General features: G+C 39.9%; 1 protein-coding gene across 1 annotated transcript in view; it reads right to left on the bottom strand.

Moving 5' to 3' along the window:
* Positions 1-16,939, bottom strand: part of LOC104532437 (von Willebrand factor D and EGF domain-containing protein) — a gene marked incomplete at both ends in the record, with an annotated part of 138,878 nt that overhangs the window by 121,397 nt on the left and 542 nt on the right. Inside the window, 2 exons of the mRNA XM_029087386.1 lie at positions 3,457-3,689; positions 6,288-6,516. Of these exons, the coding sequence (XP_028943219.1) occupies positions 3,457-3,689; positions 6,288-6,516 (462 nt within the window). The remainder of the gene's footprint in view (positions 1-3,456; positions 3,690-6,287; positions 6,517-16,939) is intronic.

The following is a 16,939-nucleotide window of genomic DNA, read 5'->3' as shown; positions in this document are numbered from 1 at the left end:
TGAAAAGAGCAAAGGATGAGCAGGGCTGAAGGATGGTATGTCTAGGGAAGCTAGAGAAGAAAAAAAACCAACATAGTTCTCTTTAGCTCCAAGAAATTATCTGGCTCTGGGTATTTGCAGAAAGGAAAGGAACAGAGTCTTTGAAAAGTCTTTCCGGATTCATTAGCAGGAAGAGGATAGTGGGGAGCATCTGACGTGGAGTTAATTAATAAACTAGACTTGAAAGCTTGGGAACACTGTTGTTCCCTGTGATGGGCTGTTATCTGCAGAAGGGAGGGAGCCAATGCAGCAGCGTGACCTGACACTGTGGGAAGTGCAGCTCTGGTCACTCTGGTGCTCACTATATCTAAAGAAGACAGCCCTTTCCAGTTGCCAAATGGCCAAACAGTATGTGGAGGCTGACCGTAGGTCATTCATCTACTAAGGAAAGAAATTTTCCCAGGGTAGTAGCGAGGTGTCTTATCAGCTTCAGAGTTTTGCTCATCATCTCTCTGACCCTTTCTGCTTTAAAATCTCTGTTCAAGTCCACCAAGAGCTCTGTTTCTGTGGGAATGCTCCTCATTTTCTGAATGCTGAGAAAGAAATTGTAAACTCAGGTGTGACCTACGAATAGCATAGGCAGCTCTTCCTATATCTGTTGCTGACTTTTTTGAGTCCAGTGGTTGGGATGGGATTAGCACTTAAGCAGGGGAAATTTCACTCCTCTTCCCTTGTGAGTGAAAATTAGTTATTTTCTATATCGAGGCACTAAATTATAACTTCTTTGGTTGAGGTGTATTCTTCTGCTGTTGCAGAATGCCATGCAAAGCAGCCACTTCTAGCACACAGCTCAGAAAGGCTGGTTTTACTTAAAAAATTTTATTTTACAATGTGCATCATAGTTTATGTGGGGTGACAATTGCTCCTTGCCGTATGAACTTTTGGATTGCTGTGCTGAGCAAAATCTGCACCGTTTTCTTCTAAACACCTTTCTTTCTTAGCATAACTCATTACTCACAGTGTGCTGCTATAATTTATAGATGGCTGTGCCTCGAGGAATGAAATGACCTCTGTCACTATTGCATAAATAAGGCTTAGGAATGCCAGGATTTTCATATCAGATGGAATAAGCTTCTTTCAGCGTTTATATAGAAATAGCGGCACGTTATAGATTTATTTAAGGCTGCAATAGTTTTGTGAACATTATGCTGCCAACATTACTGTCTCAGGTAACAAAATTGGAGCCCAAAGATGAGGGAGAAAAGCACACAAGATGGCTATTAAAAAATAACCGGCTGTTTAGTCAATACAAGTTCAGAAATGTTGGCCAGTAAATCTCAACTCTTCTCTAAGGTTTGACTATGTATTAAAATATATCAATAGGTATTCTATTATGTGACTACCCTATTACCTGGAAACTTTCTGACAGATAAAAAATAGTTTAGATATCAATAACCTAAAAGGTGATTTAAAAAAAAATCTTTTCACTTGACTGTAGTATTTATCAAGAAATGAAAAGAGAAGATGCTGATTTCAGGCCGTAAAAGCATTGAGCCCAAATCTGGGCTATGCGCAGGTAGACTAAGAGTAGGTTAAGCAAAAGCAAGCAGTTTTCAAAATGCTGCAAATTCTGCATCCTGGGGGACAAATCCTGATCTGAATGTCAACCATGTGCTTTGGCAGTACGTGGTTGTGGGGATGCTACTGGTGGGTTGCGCATGGAAAAGGGGAAAGAGAACTGGAAAGCTCCCCTGATTCATTGTCTCCTTTCTTTTATCAGTGGGGATTTGGCATCCCTTTAAAGCTGCTTAAGTAAAAAACCTTCCACCTGCATCTTTCCTGGGTGGGTGGAGGGTTATGAACTGCCTCTGCATGGTGAGTTTGGTCCCCGGGGTCTGACTCTGCCTTTAGTGGCATCACCTTTCCTTTGCGGTCACCCTACCAACATTTAATAATTTGCTTCAGGTTTAAACCACTGGAGGTGAAAGGAGAGTGATTTCGTGAGTCTTATTAGACTCCCAGAGTGGGATGGCAAACACAGTAAAATGCTTTTTAAAACCTTTATTATGTAAAACTGAATTCCCAGTTACAGCTGAGGCTTCACTGCTTGGTTTTCACCAGTGATGATTTATGGATAATTATAATTAGTCAAATAGGCCAGAAGACCTTTAAAAAAAATCTATCAAGGAAGACAACATTTTAGTCTCACTAAACCTACTAAATTAAACATGTAGTTTCAGGAGAGGACAAAGAAGGGCTTACTGAAAACTTAGTGTAATAAAAATGGTTTTATAAAGATTTGGTGATGCTACTAGCTAACAGAACTATATTTTCTCTGAATCCCTCAGGATTGTTAAAACTAGATTTGAAGTGATTGCAAGTGAAATTATTTTGATGACAATATCTATTTGTAACACAAACTTGTCTTAAACTGGCAGAGTTGTCTGCCTTTTTATAATATAAGTGAGGGCAACATCAGTCAGATTCTGAACTCGGGAGGCATAATTACAAGGAGAAATGTGAAAAAAACTATCTAGACTGTGCTACTGTTATAAATGACTCATCCTTTCAGGAACTGGAAAAAGCTTATTCACATTTCTGAAATATCTTAAATATCTCAAGGAAGAGCTGCAAAATGCCAAGACTATTTCCAACCTGCTTTTCACACAAGGCCGTTATCCCTGTTTATTCTTTCAGTTCGTTGTAGCATCACTAATGGCTCTCTGCCTATAAAAGTTATGAACCTAATTTAACTTTAAAAGTCTTGTTTCTGTACCATGAAAGGCCATGAATTCATACACAAGTCAATTTTTTTTTACATCTTGTATTGCCTTCTGTTTTGTTGTTGTTGTTGAAACTGGATCTGTGTTGCTATGTAAGCCATCAAATATACTTCTTAAAGATTGTTTTGTAATGAACTCTATTTTTCAGTATGCTATTGAACCAAGAATTTGGAATCATAGAGGCAGAAAACCATGAAAAAGACCATAAAATAAACCTCCTTCTATTTTAAAATGTTCCTTCTTTCTTTTCTTTTAAAAGATGTTATTGTGTCTCTGGTCCATGAGAATAAAAATTACTGAGCGCGTATAGCTGCGCCTGCCTCTATGGCAAATTTTTGCTGCTGCAAGATACACAAAATACTAAGCAAAAATTGGCTCAGGCACAGGTACCAACTACTCATCCCAACCTCATGGCATTCAAGCTGTAATGTAAGTGCAAATATTCAAGTTGCCTTTAGAAAATAGTAAAATGGATAGCTTCCGTGAACTCGCTGCAATTCAAAGAAATGTTACAGATCCTGAATCTGGTAAATGCTATTTAATAATCCAGTTGTGAAACAGTTTCAGTATTTTTTTTTCTGCAGTAGTTGTGGGTATAACGAGTGAGGAGCCGTGCTAATAAAAGCACAAAAAAGATTTAAGAAAAGGATTTGATCCCCCTGAGTGTTTGACCTTTTTTGCTGGGTGGCATTACCGTGTCTCCCAATTTGAGATTTACACCGTTCATCTGGACGTAGGAAAATGATTGCAGGGTGATGTCACGCTGAATCTGCTCTTTCTTGCCAGAGGTGGACAGGCGCGACCAGACCACCACGTATTGCAACGGTGGCTTTGAGGAGGGGCGGCTGTACGTGCACTTCAGGTGGACACGACCTTGCACGATTTCAGGAGTTATTACTGGTTGCAAAGCCAAGCTTGTGAGTTTGTCTGAAAGAGGAAAACAAAAGAAGGATGTAGCATAAAATGTTATTTTAATATTACAATTGTTCACTCAACAAGAAGATTTCAATATAACTAAACATGGGAGAAAAGCTACGTTTTATATTCTTCTGATTATTAACTATGCAAGCAAGAAAGTGTATTTCATACAAAATGCAAAAATTGCTAATTGTGTACTGATTACTCATTGTTATAATATTTGACCTGGTTTTTTGTGTTGTTGTTTTTTTTTTTTTCTGTAAGAGAAATGTTATTGAAATGAAGCACTCGGATTAATACAAATTAATTACTCTGGCAAAGGCCATCAGCTTTGCATTCCCCTGAATCACAACCTTTTGATCCAAGTTTTGCATTAAGTACAGAAGAGATAGGAGAAATAATTATGTTGCAGAGGTAAACCAACTCTCAGAGAGTACCCAGCCCATATTGCCATGCTCTGAAGATCCTGGCTGTTCTGAGACATACTTAAACTGAGTCTGCTCAACATAGTCTCGCTCTGCCCAGAATAATGCCATTGCTCTAAAAATAAAGCCTGCTTTCTATAGGCTTCAACAAGTAATGTAGTCTGAAACATTTCTTCTTGTTAAACTCACCTAGAAAGTAGAAACAAAAAGATGTATAATGCTGTAGGGTGATGTTCTTTCATCTCTAGAGACCTGGACTCAAACGGAACACGAATCTGGTTCAGATGCTTTGAAAGGATAAATTAAGTAACTTTTTTGGAGGAGTGTAGAAAATATTATGGACGCCCAAGAGAATAAGGCATGAGGCTGTTATAGCAGAATGAAGAACCAATATGTTAACATCTGTCCAGGGCAAATAACAAGATGTAAGAAAAAGAAACAAGTTTCTTAAAATAGGAACAGGGGCCAGTTGTTTATATCCTTTTCTCTTTTGTTTCTAAAGGAAGCTGCCTTAAAACTCTGGCTCACATCATGATGTTCTACAGGAAATTATTCCAGAAGGACAAAGTTAGGTGATCTGCTCGTGGGAGGATGTGAGCAGAATTACAAGCACATACACTGCTTTTCCCAGCTGTGTCCTTTCTGCCAAGCTATGAAGCTTTAAATTCATTTTGTTTTGCAGCTAAGAAGTGCTGACCAGTGTGCTGTTCCCCAGCCTCCAGCTGATGGGGCTGGGGGATCGACCCCGGCAAGAAGCCGTGATGGAGCCTGCTGGACGCCGCTCTGGGGTTGCATAGAGGCTCCTCTAGTGCAATGATCACAGCTGAATTTAACACAGTGAGTTAACAATCTTCAGTAAAAAAACTTCTTCAGGTTTGGGTGTTTTCCATCCAATGCATAACACTGTGAAGACGTCCTAAAGACAAGTGAAAGACTTGGGAGAGCTGGAGCTCACCGAAATGCCTAGGAAAAAGGTGAAAACTTCAACAGCAGTGGTAAGAAAAAGGCGGAAGGTCATTGGTTTGGGATAGATGGGAAGGGATAAACTGATTTTTTTTATGATAAATGCAGGCAGATTTACATTACTAAACAGATATGGATCAACAGAAAGGACAAAAGTAATCACCCAAAAGGTATTGGTAAAAAATTCTTCAAACAAGGGTAGTGGAAATCTTATAGTTTAAAAAAGGCCGAGCTTAGACTGGACAATGACTGTATTCAGTTAAAAAGTAATTTCCGAGAAAGATTCATGGAAATTAAAGAGCAGTTTCATTTATTTTAATTGATATTTTTTATTTCAAATAGTGAATCAATCTCACTTTCTTTGAGCCTTTTTTCCTCTCTCTTCTTTATGTGGGAATGTTAATGATAAAGTTAAGAAAATAGATACCTCTCTCTTTAAAATTTATTTAAGCTTGAATTTTGCCTGGTTGAAAGGTGATAACCCTGGTTTCTCAGTGTGTCATGTCTCTATCCAAAAATGCTGAAAAGAAAGTATAAAGGTAATTTTTTCCTTTTGAGAAAGAACTGTCTTTTCTGACTAAATCTATATGCACCTGAACATGCTCCGAAGTTCAGAAGGTTTAACTGAGTGAGCAATTGCTTTCTGCTATTCCTTTGTTTCCTAGCTACCGAACAGAGGTTAGATCTCTTGTAGTAGGCTGAAAATTATTTCTGAGGAGAGTAATTATATAAATGTCATGGAAAAGATGTTATCAGGTGGTGGTGGTTTTATTTTTTTTTTTATTTTTTTTATTTCCTTCCAGAGTTTCAGAATTATCTTTTTTGGAAGGATACTGGATTATTGAAGATAAGAGCAGACCTTAGATACAGTATCCTGGATACAGTGCCTCAATAAAACCGAGATGCCTCTGCTTACTAGCAGTGCAACTTCAAGCCAAAGTGGAGCCAAAGACAGTAGGAAAGGTTACATGTGGACTGTAACCAAGCAAAGAACACTTCAGTAATACACACCAGATTACATTTTGCACTGGTAATAATAGCTATTCCTCAGGAACACCTTGGACTGCCGCTGATTTATTTTCTACACAGTCTGCATCAGACTGGGGGCAATGTGTGACTCAGAAGGTCACCAAGATGTGTTTTGCAATACCAGGACCTTTGAACACACAGCCAGAGAGGAATATGCAATCCTATTGATAAATACTTTACTGATCCTCACCTTCTGCGCAGTAGCCCATGCATCCTTGAGTAGGCTGCAGGAGATACACAAAGAATTCGCCACAGTTCCTGACAGCGATGGGTATCCGAAATAAGCAGCAGTCCTTGGTGCCCCCGAAGAAGACCTGCCAGGTAGCACAGGCCGTGAGCCACTTGCTCTCACCAGGAACTGGCAGGGATTCAGACTTCAGTGACAGCCACACCGGAGCTTGTGTCCCACATTTATTCATCTGAGGATGCACATAAAAGAGACCATTTACAACAAATGCATTAGGGCTTGGTGGAGAATCAGTAAAACCCAAGACTTTGAGTGTGGTGAACTTGGATGGTCAGTGAAAAAGCTGTGTAGGTGGGGATGAAAATGTCAGTTTAGAGAGGTGACTTTACACAGATAAAATTCTCAAAGTACATAATAACTTGATTCCAAAGTATTTTTAAGTTTTGTTTTTTTTTTAAAAAATGAAAAAGATGAAAACGTAAACAGGCTAGATCCCTTCTCTGGGAAGCACGTTTTGGGCCACATCAGCTGGCCATTCCCATCCATGCTTCATCCATGGCAGAAGAAAGCAAAGGCTGACAGAGTACAAGGGGCAAAAAAATGTTAAGACCACCTCAAAGCAGGACATAGCTATGCTCAGAGCATCACACACCAGTACCTTCCTCCAAAACAGCTACAACTTCAGCTGCTGTTGTCCTGACAACTTCTGCCCCATCCCTCCAGCACGTACTGGACATGTCTTTGGGGCCTGAGCCTCTCCCTCATTCTTGAAGGGAAACACATATGCAGCAGGTTGAGAAACGTGATTCTGCCTCTCTACTCTGCTCTGGTGAGGTGCCACCTGCAGTGCTGCATCCAGCTCTGGAGTCCTCAGCACAGAAAAGATGTGGACCTGTTGGAGTGGGTCCAAAGGAAGCCACAGAAATAATCAGAGGGATGGAACATTTCTCCTATGAAGAAAGGCCAAGAGAGTTGAAGTTGTTCAGCCTGGAGAAGAGAAGGCTCCAGGGAGACCTTATTGCAGCCTTTCAGTGCTTGAAGGGGGACTGTAAAAAAGTCAGGGATAAAAGTTTTAGCAGGACAAGGAGTGATGGCTTTAAACTAAAAGAGGGAGATTTAGACTACATGTATGAAATAAATTTTTTACCATGAGGGTGGTGAAACACTGGCACAGGTTGCCCAGAGGGGTGGTAGAAGCTCCATCCCTGGAAACATTCAAGGTCAGATTGGATGGGGCTCTGAGCAACCTGTCCTGCTCAGAGGACAGATGTCCCCACTCACTGCAGGGGGATTGGACTAGGTGACCTTTAAAGGTCCCTTCCAATCCAAACCATTCCATGATTCTATGATTCTAAATTATTTAAATTACAGTGTTTTGAGTCATGGCTGAGAGAAGCTGCTCCAGATTTCCCTTTTCCAACTTACAGATTGATGTTCAGGCATCTCAGATCTTAATTGCCCTCTGTTCATGCCAGACTCTTTCCACAGACTAATGGGACACGATTATACAAACCTGTCTTTAATTTAAGCACCTCAGTGATGAGATTAAGCATAATCTGAGCCTAATAAAATATACACAGTCAATTACAATGGGAACTTGTTATTCTGCGCTGTTGCCTAGCATTTGCCAATATGCAAAGCATACAGGTATTAGAGCTCAGGTTTGAAAATTATTACCAAATACTGACAATAATTTGCTCTCAGATATCAGTCGTATATTCCACAGAGCGTGACTGCTGCTGTTGCTTTGCATTTCTTCAGCCAGCGATAGTGAACAATCTCTAAAAGTCCCACTCCAGGGATACGCTTCCTCCTGGTGCTATATACATTTGGTTATATATCACATTGAAAAAAAATCCACCGTTTTTTTCCCATTGGCTCAGAATTTTAAGATCAAAAGTTGTTTGTGACAGCAGGGGAAATAGTGAAAGTCAAAGGATAAATTTATGAAGTCACGCCCCAGTGCCCTCCTGTAGTTTGAATTTTACCTGGGAGCTCTATGAGCCAGAAAGCAGAGATGGGGGAATGGGGGCAGCACACCCAGTGAAAGAAAGGTGTTTGGAGAAAATAAAGCATATGGCGTGACATGGTTTGATTTCCATTTGGAGCTAGTTATTGTCAAGCTTCTAGAAACAAGGATTCCAGAGAGACACTATTAAAATTGTCCAAAGTCTATTTTTTCCTCCAGAAACATGGTAGTGGCTGAGCAAAGGGGCTGACCCTGCCCTCCTGTTTGGGTGCCCATGTCCCCAGCATCCCTGCAGAAGGCACTGGAGCTTGCTCAGCCCAGCAGGTCCCCGGGGAGGAACAGTGTGCCAGTAGTTTGCTAGCAAAGGAGAAGAGGAATTTTAGATGAATCCCTTCCTTTAAAAGCCATTTTGTGTGTAACTTTTTAAGGGATTTGTTCTGTTTATTTATTTACAGCTTTAAGGGACACTGGTGCTTTCTGTGCTGGGCAAAATGCAGATGTCAGGAATTTGTTGTATCCTGGTGAACTTCTGACCTAGAGAACAAGATCTGATGTGAAGTAAGGGCTTTCCAAAGCACATTTATGTGCATACGCTTGTAATAACACAGAAGAATGGAGCAAACATCGCCCAGAGAAGAAGTACTGTATGCAAAGGAAGAAGGATGGGTGCAGAGAGAAGGACGGTGACTGGAGCTCAGTGGTCTTTGCTTCATACTCATGTTATCTTTTTGATGAGATACTTGCACCTTGAATTTTTCTCTTACTCCAGGTAACTGCTGATTTCAGTGCTTCTCCATGTGAGTAAAGATTGCTGGGCTGAATTGTTATTTTTCAAATTACATTAAAATGCAGATATTTGTGAGTGTACCTCACAAGTGTTTTGAGCCCCACAAGCTGGGAAGAATTAGAGTGGATGGGTTCAGAGGAGAAGAGATGAAGCACTGGAGCTCAGTGGGTGTGTGCAAGCTCTCAGAAAGCCTTGAAGGAAGATGTTTTGGTAAGGAGACACAGTGCAGCCCACCCATTCCTCTCAGGGCACTCCCCTGCAGAGCTGACCCCACAGCTGGCACTGGTGCTCACTGCCGGAGGAGGAAGAGGAGGAGGAGGAGGGATGCTGGCACCACTCATACCATGGGAAGCTTTCCCAGTGCCACTGACACCTGCTGCAAAGGGCTGTTGCCACCATTTACTGACACTTGGTTGCTGAAAAGTGACCTTCATTGCATTGAGGTGACTTCTCTCCTGCAAATACCTGTGTCTCGAGGAACATTTGCACCCATGGCTGAACAAACTGGAAAAAATACTCTAGCAATTTTCTGTAGAAAACCTTTTGCTGCTCCAAATGAGCTGTGGCATCCATTTGCTTCTGCCTTTCAACCTAAATATAAGGAAATACTTCTTTACTCTGTGGGTGACGGAGCACTGGAACAAGTGCCCAGAGAGGTCATGCAGTGTCTGTCTCTGGAGACGTTTACAATCCACCTGGGCGTGTTCCTGTGTGATCTACTCTAGCTGATCCTGCTCTAGCAAGGGGGTTGGACTAGATGATCTCCAGAGGTCCCTTCCAGCCTCTACCATTCTATGATTCTGTGATTCTCTGCCTTTACTAGTGACACTGGCCCCAACATGTCAGCACTGCTCCATTGGGAATGCAACCACTGGATCTCCCCTGGCCAGGCACGATGTGCCTCAGTTTCCCTGGCTGCTGCCTGACCTTGAGCAAATCACTTACTCTTGGTAAGAGTACACTTTGCACATCTATCTGCTGTGCTATGGGCCACGTGGGTAAATAGAAAGATGCAAGTGTATTCTGGCTGTGAAAAGGACACAATGCAATCTGGACATAAAAGCGGGTCTGTATCCCCTGTTAACACGTAGAGGGAAAAAAATAAAATGCTGTAATAAGAGGACAGTGATTTTCTCCTTTGTATTTATCTTCACCACGAGTCTGTGAGCCATTTTGGTGCTCAAGAAAGTGTGGATTAGCACGACTGACGTCAGCTGCCAGTGTTGTGTGCTGGCTTTCTGATAACCCCCCACTGTGATCCGCAGCACCCCGGATTTGTTCTGGCCAATCTTGCACTGAAACTGTTTGAGTGAAATAGTTTATTATGTAATGCACACAAATTACTAACAATAATGAACCCTTCTGACTGACTTTGCACCCAGGAAAAGTCAGACTGTGAGAAAGCAAGTTATTGTAACAAACTATGGTACCGTATTACAGGCTGGACAAGGAAGAATTTTGGTATAAATCAAGTATTTCTGTTTTCCTGGCAGCTTTGTGACATATACACATTTATTTTCTGCTTTCAGCTACATGCTGTCCATCTGAGTCAGGCAAGTTGCCCCATGCTAGCCAAAAGGATTTGCTGCATGAGTCCTCTGTGAATTAGAAAACAGACCTGGGAAGGCAAGGGCAAATGTATATTCATGTATTCAACCAGCTGTATAGACAAGAAGAGGGAAAAAAAAAAATCAAAGAAAATTTTTTTTTAAAAAAGTCTAAGAGTAGACGCTTCAAACAACGAATTTTTTTTTCAAGTCCCAGCTGCGTCGTAATTAGCATTAAATTTTGTTGCAGTCATTTGGGAGAGTAACCAGAAAATTGAATACAGAGGTAGTAAATGATCGGCATTTAAGATGTAGCATTTACCTGCATTAACTGCAGTCATTGCTGCTCTAAGAATAGCGGAAAGCTGTGGAAATCTCACATCATAATTCAGCAGCATGTCCAAAATGAAGAAAGGGAATCACACAGCTGCCACCACGGAAGAGTGAACTCCAAAAGCCTCTCGCAGGCAGGAAGCTGGTGGGAGGATCAGATCATGGCTCTGCTGGGGTTCTCCAGGTGAGCTACATGACACAGACTGCACGGCAGCACTAGTGCTCTGACGTGCAAAATACCACTCTTTCTCACTCCAAATGGAAGCTATGCAGAAGAAAAATAAGCTACAATACCAGTGACACTGGAAATTGTGTGCCACCAGTCTGTACATTTATTCCTGAGTACACTGGTAGGTCTAATGACAAACCATTTCTCTCCCATCAGATCTCCAGGATCTACCATCTACAGTGTCCCGGATGGTGAGCTGCAGTGGACATCTGATTAACACTCCATATAAGAGATCACAGGTATTTGATTGCTTCAGGTGACATATTTGCTTGGACTTGCAACTGGCCAACATAATGGGAAGTTAGTGAAGTAAACGAAACTGTTGTAAGCCCTAAATTTAGGTCATTCCATGCATCTGCATAAGGTACCCGGTGCCACAGCCTGCACAAAGGAGAACTTATCTCACACAAAAAGGAGTTCTCAGGCTGTTGCCAGGCTTCTTTAGTGCTCAGTTTCCTTTCATACTTTATCCCATTATAGTTAAGTGGTGTTTTTAATCTTCAAAGCATTTTATAAACCTTACCTAATTAATCTTCACAACACCTCTATGTGGCAGGTAAGCATTCATTAAATATTTTTGATCCATAATTAGGCACTGGCTAATCATTTAAAGAATTCAGTTCAGAAAACCTAAATGAAAAAAAATTAAATTTGTTCCCCCTTTGCCAAAACAATGGGACAAACCATTATTTTTTAATCCAGTGATGTCTCCTTCTATTTAGTTGGGGTTTGGAGAACCATAGTTTGATTGATTGAACACTCTAAGGTTCTTTATAATTGCATGAAGAAATCAAGCTTGATTGTTCTTGTCACTTGGGTATTGCACTGAAATTATGCTGTTAAAAATAAGTAGCACCATGTGTGAGAAATGCATTGTTTTAGTTAGATGGAGATGGAAGGCTTTTTGGTGTACTGTTGGTTGGCAGTTGAAGCACTGTGATTTTACATCCGTTATCCACTCAAAACTTTACTTTGTCTTAGTTTTTTGAATGTACTTATACTAAGTTAAAGTAAATAAGATTTTTTATTTCAGTCTGGGGCCGAACTCCACAGAAATCAGTTTACGTCAGGAATATCTATAGTAGCAATTAAACCAGTGCCTGTATTGTGTTTCTTTTAAGTACACGCTTCTGAACAATAGAGACTGTAATTGTAATTCCTACAGAAGGCTTTTTGTACGCCTGAAAAACAAACAAGAAAAACAAAATTTCTTCATACCTACCATTATGATCTTGGAGTATTCATGTATACGTGCAAGAAAGAGAATTACAGATGAAAACATGAAATAATACCTTGAAATTGTCACTTGCTTTTAAGTTCGTAAAACAATTGCAAATCAAAGTAGGATTGGATTCAGAGCAAAGTAAAAATTGAAACAAAATAAAAAATTAATAATATTCAGTTGAGCTATTGTATTTTGATTGTGAGTATAAAATGTTCTACACAAAAGGTTAAATAGAGGAGGAAATTAAACTGAGTATGGGAAAAAGTAAATATTCTTCCCTAGGGGCTACAATATTAAGCATCATAGGCAGGTTGGATTTGACATGCTTTAACATGACCTTGTTTTATACACCAAAGATTAGCATTTAAGCCTATGTTTGAGCCTAGTATTTATCTAAAAGTAAATTTATACTGTTAAAAATGCAACTGTTGAGAAAACACCAGCCCTGACTACATAACCTGTCCTTCTTGTGCTACATTTACATACAAATTTGAAGCTGGTTTTGCTCATTTAGGGAATGAAATTTCTGAAGAAGGATATTGAAAGTAATCTTGATATACCATCACAGGCAGGTATTATTACTGGGCATTTCCAAACCAGAGTGCCATATCTGTAACTAACCTGCTTGCTACAGGATTCTGGAAATTACAGTGACTAGACTGGCTCATGGGACAGAAATCCCTTTAAAGTCTCATGCAATCCATGTCTGAATCCAGAAGCCCTTCAACCAGTTGTTGCTGGAGATTGTTAACATGCAAAGCTGAAATTATTGCCCTTCTTCTGCCTGCTTCTGCCTTTCCCTCCAATTACATTCAGCTGCTGGCAAGGAGCAGCACCTGGGGCAGGTGGACCTCTGTTCCTGCCATGCATGCCAAGAGGATTGCAGAACATAAAGTGAACTCAAGTGAGGGGCTGCCTTAAGACTGGGAGGAAGCCAAGAGAGAAGCAGTAGCTGCTCTGTGAGGTTGAACTTGAGCTGGTGGGATGCCATACACATATATACCTGTGTGTGTACCTGTGTACACACCTGGTATGTGCCCATCTGTCCAGGTAATGTGCATATTTTTGTTTGCATACATATATAAGTGCTGAACTATACATCTGTATTGATGGGTGTTGTGGGAGGACTGCTGGCTGATGAGGTGCTCTGATATTTCAGAAGATCTGGAGGCCAGTGAGACCAGTGCCTCACCTTGGCAGCAGGTGTGCAGTGATTTTTGTGGTCAGTGCAGTAATATCTGCATTAATTTCTCTGCTCAGGGAATACAACACCACAAAATCTCTGTTTCAGAGGAGAAGTGTTTGATAGTGAGAGTTGTTGTAGTAGTGATTCTGGTTTTAACACCTTTCTCTAGCTTCTCATTTGCTGTTTGCAATTGACTACTTAAGACTGGAAATATTAGCATTGCTTTGAGAAGTAACGAGTCTGACTTGTGTCTGCGGTATCATGAGTGTTATTGCTGGCTCCAGAACCAATTACTGTTTGCATAATCAAATCCTTACTTGTTTTTCCTTAAGGTTGCAGAGTATAATCTATGGTTTTTTTACCCCCATGTAAATGAGGGGAAGAAGTGCATTTCCAGCCCTTTTTCTGGCTTGACTGTGAGCTGTGAGCCAGCGTTGCAAGCCCTGCCTGTCGTTAACAACGCAGGGCATTTGGATTTGCATTGCAGTTTGCAGCATGCGCTGTGTTCTGTAATCCATAGATTGATCTTTTCTCTGACTGTAGAGCAGGTCTTTGATAACATCAGTGGGTTGCGTTCTCTTTTATTTCTTTCTAATGTTTATCCCTTTCCTCAGGCTTGCTCATAGGTACATATATACAGATGTATGTTTATACCCTGTATTATTTTAATTGGGAAGAATTAAATGATAAGAATTAAATATTAGCTATTTCTGTAACTGATGTATGTTTTTCCTCTATTGACTGTTAAATACTTCTCTGTATTTTCCATAGATTTTCTGTTGAGCTTTAATTTTTATGTCACCTTTGTTCTTCCTCTGAAGGTCATCTTACTACTAGGTCTGGCCATGTCTGTACATTGTTTCCTGCTCTTAGTACAGTTCCTTAATCTTGGTAAAAGCCTCCCTATGCTTTCTTCCTTTAGTGTTTTTTGCCTTTCACAGTGAATGTGGCAGTTCTTAAAAAAACTAACTATTGTTTGTGATCTGTAGGCAGCAGCCTCAATAAGTTGGGATATAAAATTTGCAAGTTTGTGTTGTTTTTCTGCTAGGATTTGTTGTTGGATGGGGAAGTGGCTTAGGCCAGGAGTGCACACCCAGGATCTAGTAATTGCTGGGTCTCCTTTGGGAGCACGGAGGGAGAGGAGAAGAAGAAATAGAGGGAGGAAGGTCAGGATCATTCGTTATCCCCCAGAGAAACGCAGCAGGCAATGCCTAAATTGGAAAGCTGTTTCAATCAAAAGTATTTTGCCACTGGAGGAATAAGTTTATGGACAGCAGGTGGATTCAAGGGATGGAGAACTCAGGAATGCAATTCATATTTTCACTCTTTTTTGACATATAAGCTTTTGGGGTTTTGTTCTGTCATTTTCCCCTTTGTTTTTCACTTGTTTTTTTGAATTAGTGGGTGAAAAGCAGATTCTTAAGAATTGTTATTTCTTTTTCAAAAGTTGCTGTGGCTCTTAGCTCTGACATGGTTGTAGACTGAGGCTCTCATAACTTCTGTATGTGACTTGGTTGTCCTCTCTGTTGAATATAATACTTTCTGTGGTTATGAAAGAATATCCAGACAGGGCCCCTGTGTTTTGTTGGGGTTTTGGTTTTGAGGACTTTTTTGTTGTTGTTGGGGGGTTTTTTTTGTATGTATGGAGATTTTTTTGTGGCAAAATAGAGAATACAGTCTTTGAGAGTGTGTCTGAAGGTGTTGGCTGCCCCTGCCCAGGCATCGCAGCGGGTTCTGGGAGCTCGCATTCCTCATGACCACCCAGCACATGCCGTTTGTCCTTCTGCAGTTCTCTCCCAAGCTGGGCAGGACCTCTAAATCTCCATTATGGTTTAAATCCCTTTTCAGCTCAACTGGGTGACAAGAATCCTTACCTACTAGTTCTTTGAATTAAGAAGTTAATCTTAACCGTCGATAAGCAGCTAATTGTATCCAGTTGGTATCAACAGGATATCACCAGGCACATATTTTACAAGATGCTGGAGTAATACACTTTTTAACTCTCCAGCTGTATTGTCAGGCTTTATTTGATCTTTTTTTCTCTTCTATCTGTCCAGGATTTTGTCTTTGACTTGTTTAATTAAAATAAGCTCACTCCAGTCAGGCTGGAATGTCCAATAATAACTGCTTATTAAGGAGTGGAAGCTGTGCAGTTATTAATTTAGATTATTTTGTTCCAGAGGTTTTGCTCAAATTAAATGAAAAACCAAATTAAACAATGATTTAATTAAGTGGAAGAGATAGACTGTAGAGGCAGATTTAGAAGCTGAAGATCTAAAAGAAGCGCATTCTTCCAGTTGCGACATCTAACAGATGTAATACTTCATCAGCATGGTGAAGCAGAGATTTACTGTCATTCAGAGGATAATGAAGAAACCAATGACAAGAATTATCTTACAAGATAAGAAACTAAACTGATGAATATAGCTCTACAAACCTGAATAAAAAACTCCAGAGAAGAGATTAAAAGAAACAAAGCATGTATTGTTGGAAAGAACTCTCATACAGTCGAGCATCACTATACACTCAAAACTGCTGAAATACAATGACAAATTAAATAACTTTGTAGTGTGTATGTACACTTATAGAGAAACTTGTAAAAATAAACTTCATAATGCATTAGCATATTCAAGGATGACATGCCATGAAATTAATTTTTCAATAATAATCATGCCAATTTGTTCACATTAATTAGATTTATGGTTTGTCTATGCAGAGAGTTAGAAATCCCACAGAAGTAACAATTATCTCTTAATATTTCATTTAACATTAGATTATTAAGATATACTTCTATTGTGACAAGTTCATAGGTTCATTTCAAATGGATTTGAGATATTGTTTGCTAATTTCGAGAAGGTTCTCCAGCTAGGGTAGCATTGCCTAATATTAAACTTCCTGGCACTCTAGATTGAATATTTTACCTTTAAAGTAATTTATGTTAATTAGCTTATTAGTTTCTGCGTAATTTTGTTTAACAGTGTGTTTGAAATTATTCTAGCCTCCTGCAACTGGGCTATTTGAGATGGCGCCAACTTTAGTTAGGGTCTCAAGTTGCTCTGGCAGCAATGGTTGCAAGTTAAACATTATTGTTATACATATTAAACACACATAAAACCAGATAATTATTGTTTTGTCGGTTTTGGGGGTTTTTTTTGGTTTTTTTTTTTTTTAGAAAGTAGTGTTATGTGGTGGAGCTTTTGTGCTTTAGAAAACAGCGTACTTATGAAATTAAGTAATACAAGAAATGGTAATATTGTAAAAAAGACTAAGATTGAGCTTTTCCTTCTGTGTCACTAAAGAACCTCTTTTCATACTAATTTCTTTAATTTTTTCCCCTTCTGATATCAGAATAAAGACCTATTCCTAATTAATAATAAAC

Source organism: Antrostomus carolinensis, unplaced genomic scaffold (genome assembly GCF_000700745.2).
Source record: "Antrostomus carolinensis isolate BGI_N321 unplaced genomic scaffold, ASM70074v2 scaffold771, whole genome shotgun sequence".
NCBI classification, from domain to species: domain Eukaryota; kingdom Metazoa; phylum Chordata; class Aves; order Caprimulgiformes; family Caprimulgidae; genus Antrostomus; species Antrostomus carolinensis.
This window is presented reverse-complemented; position numbering and strand designations above follow the sequence as displayed.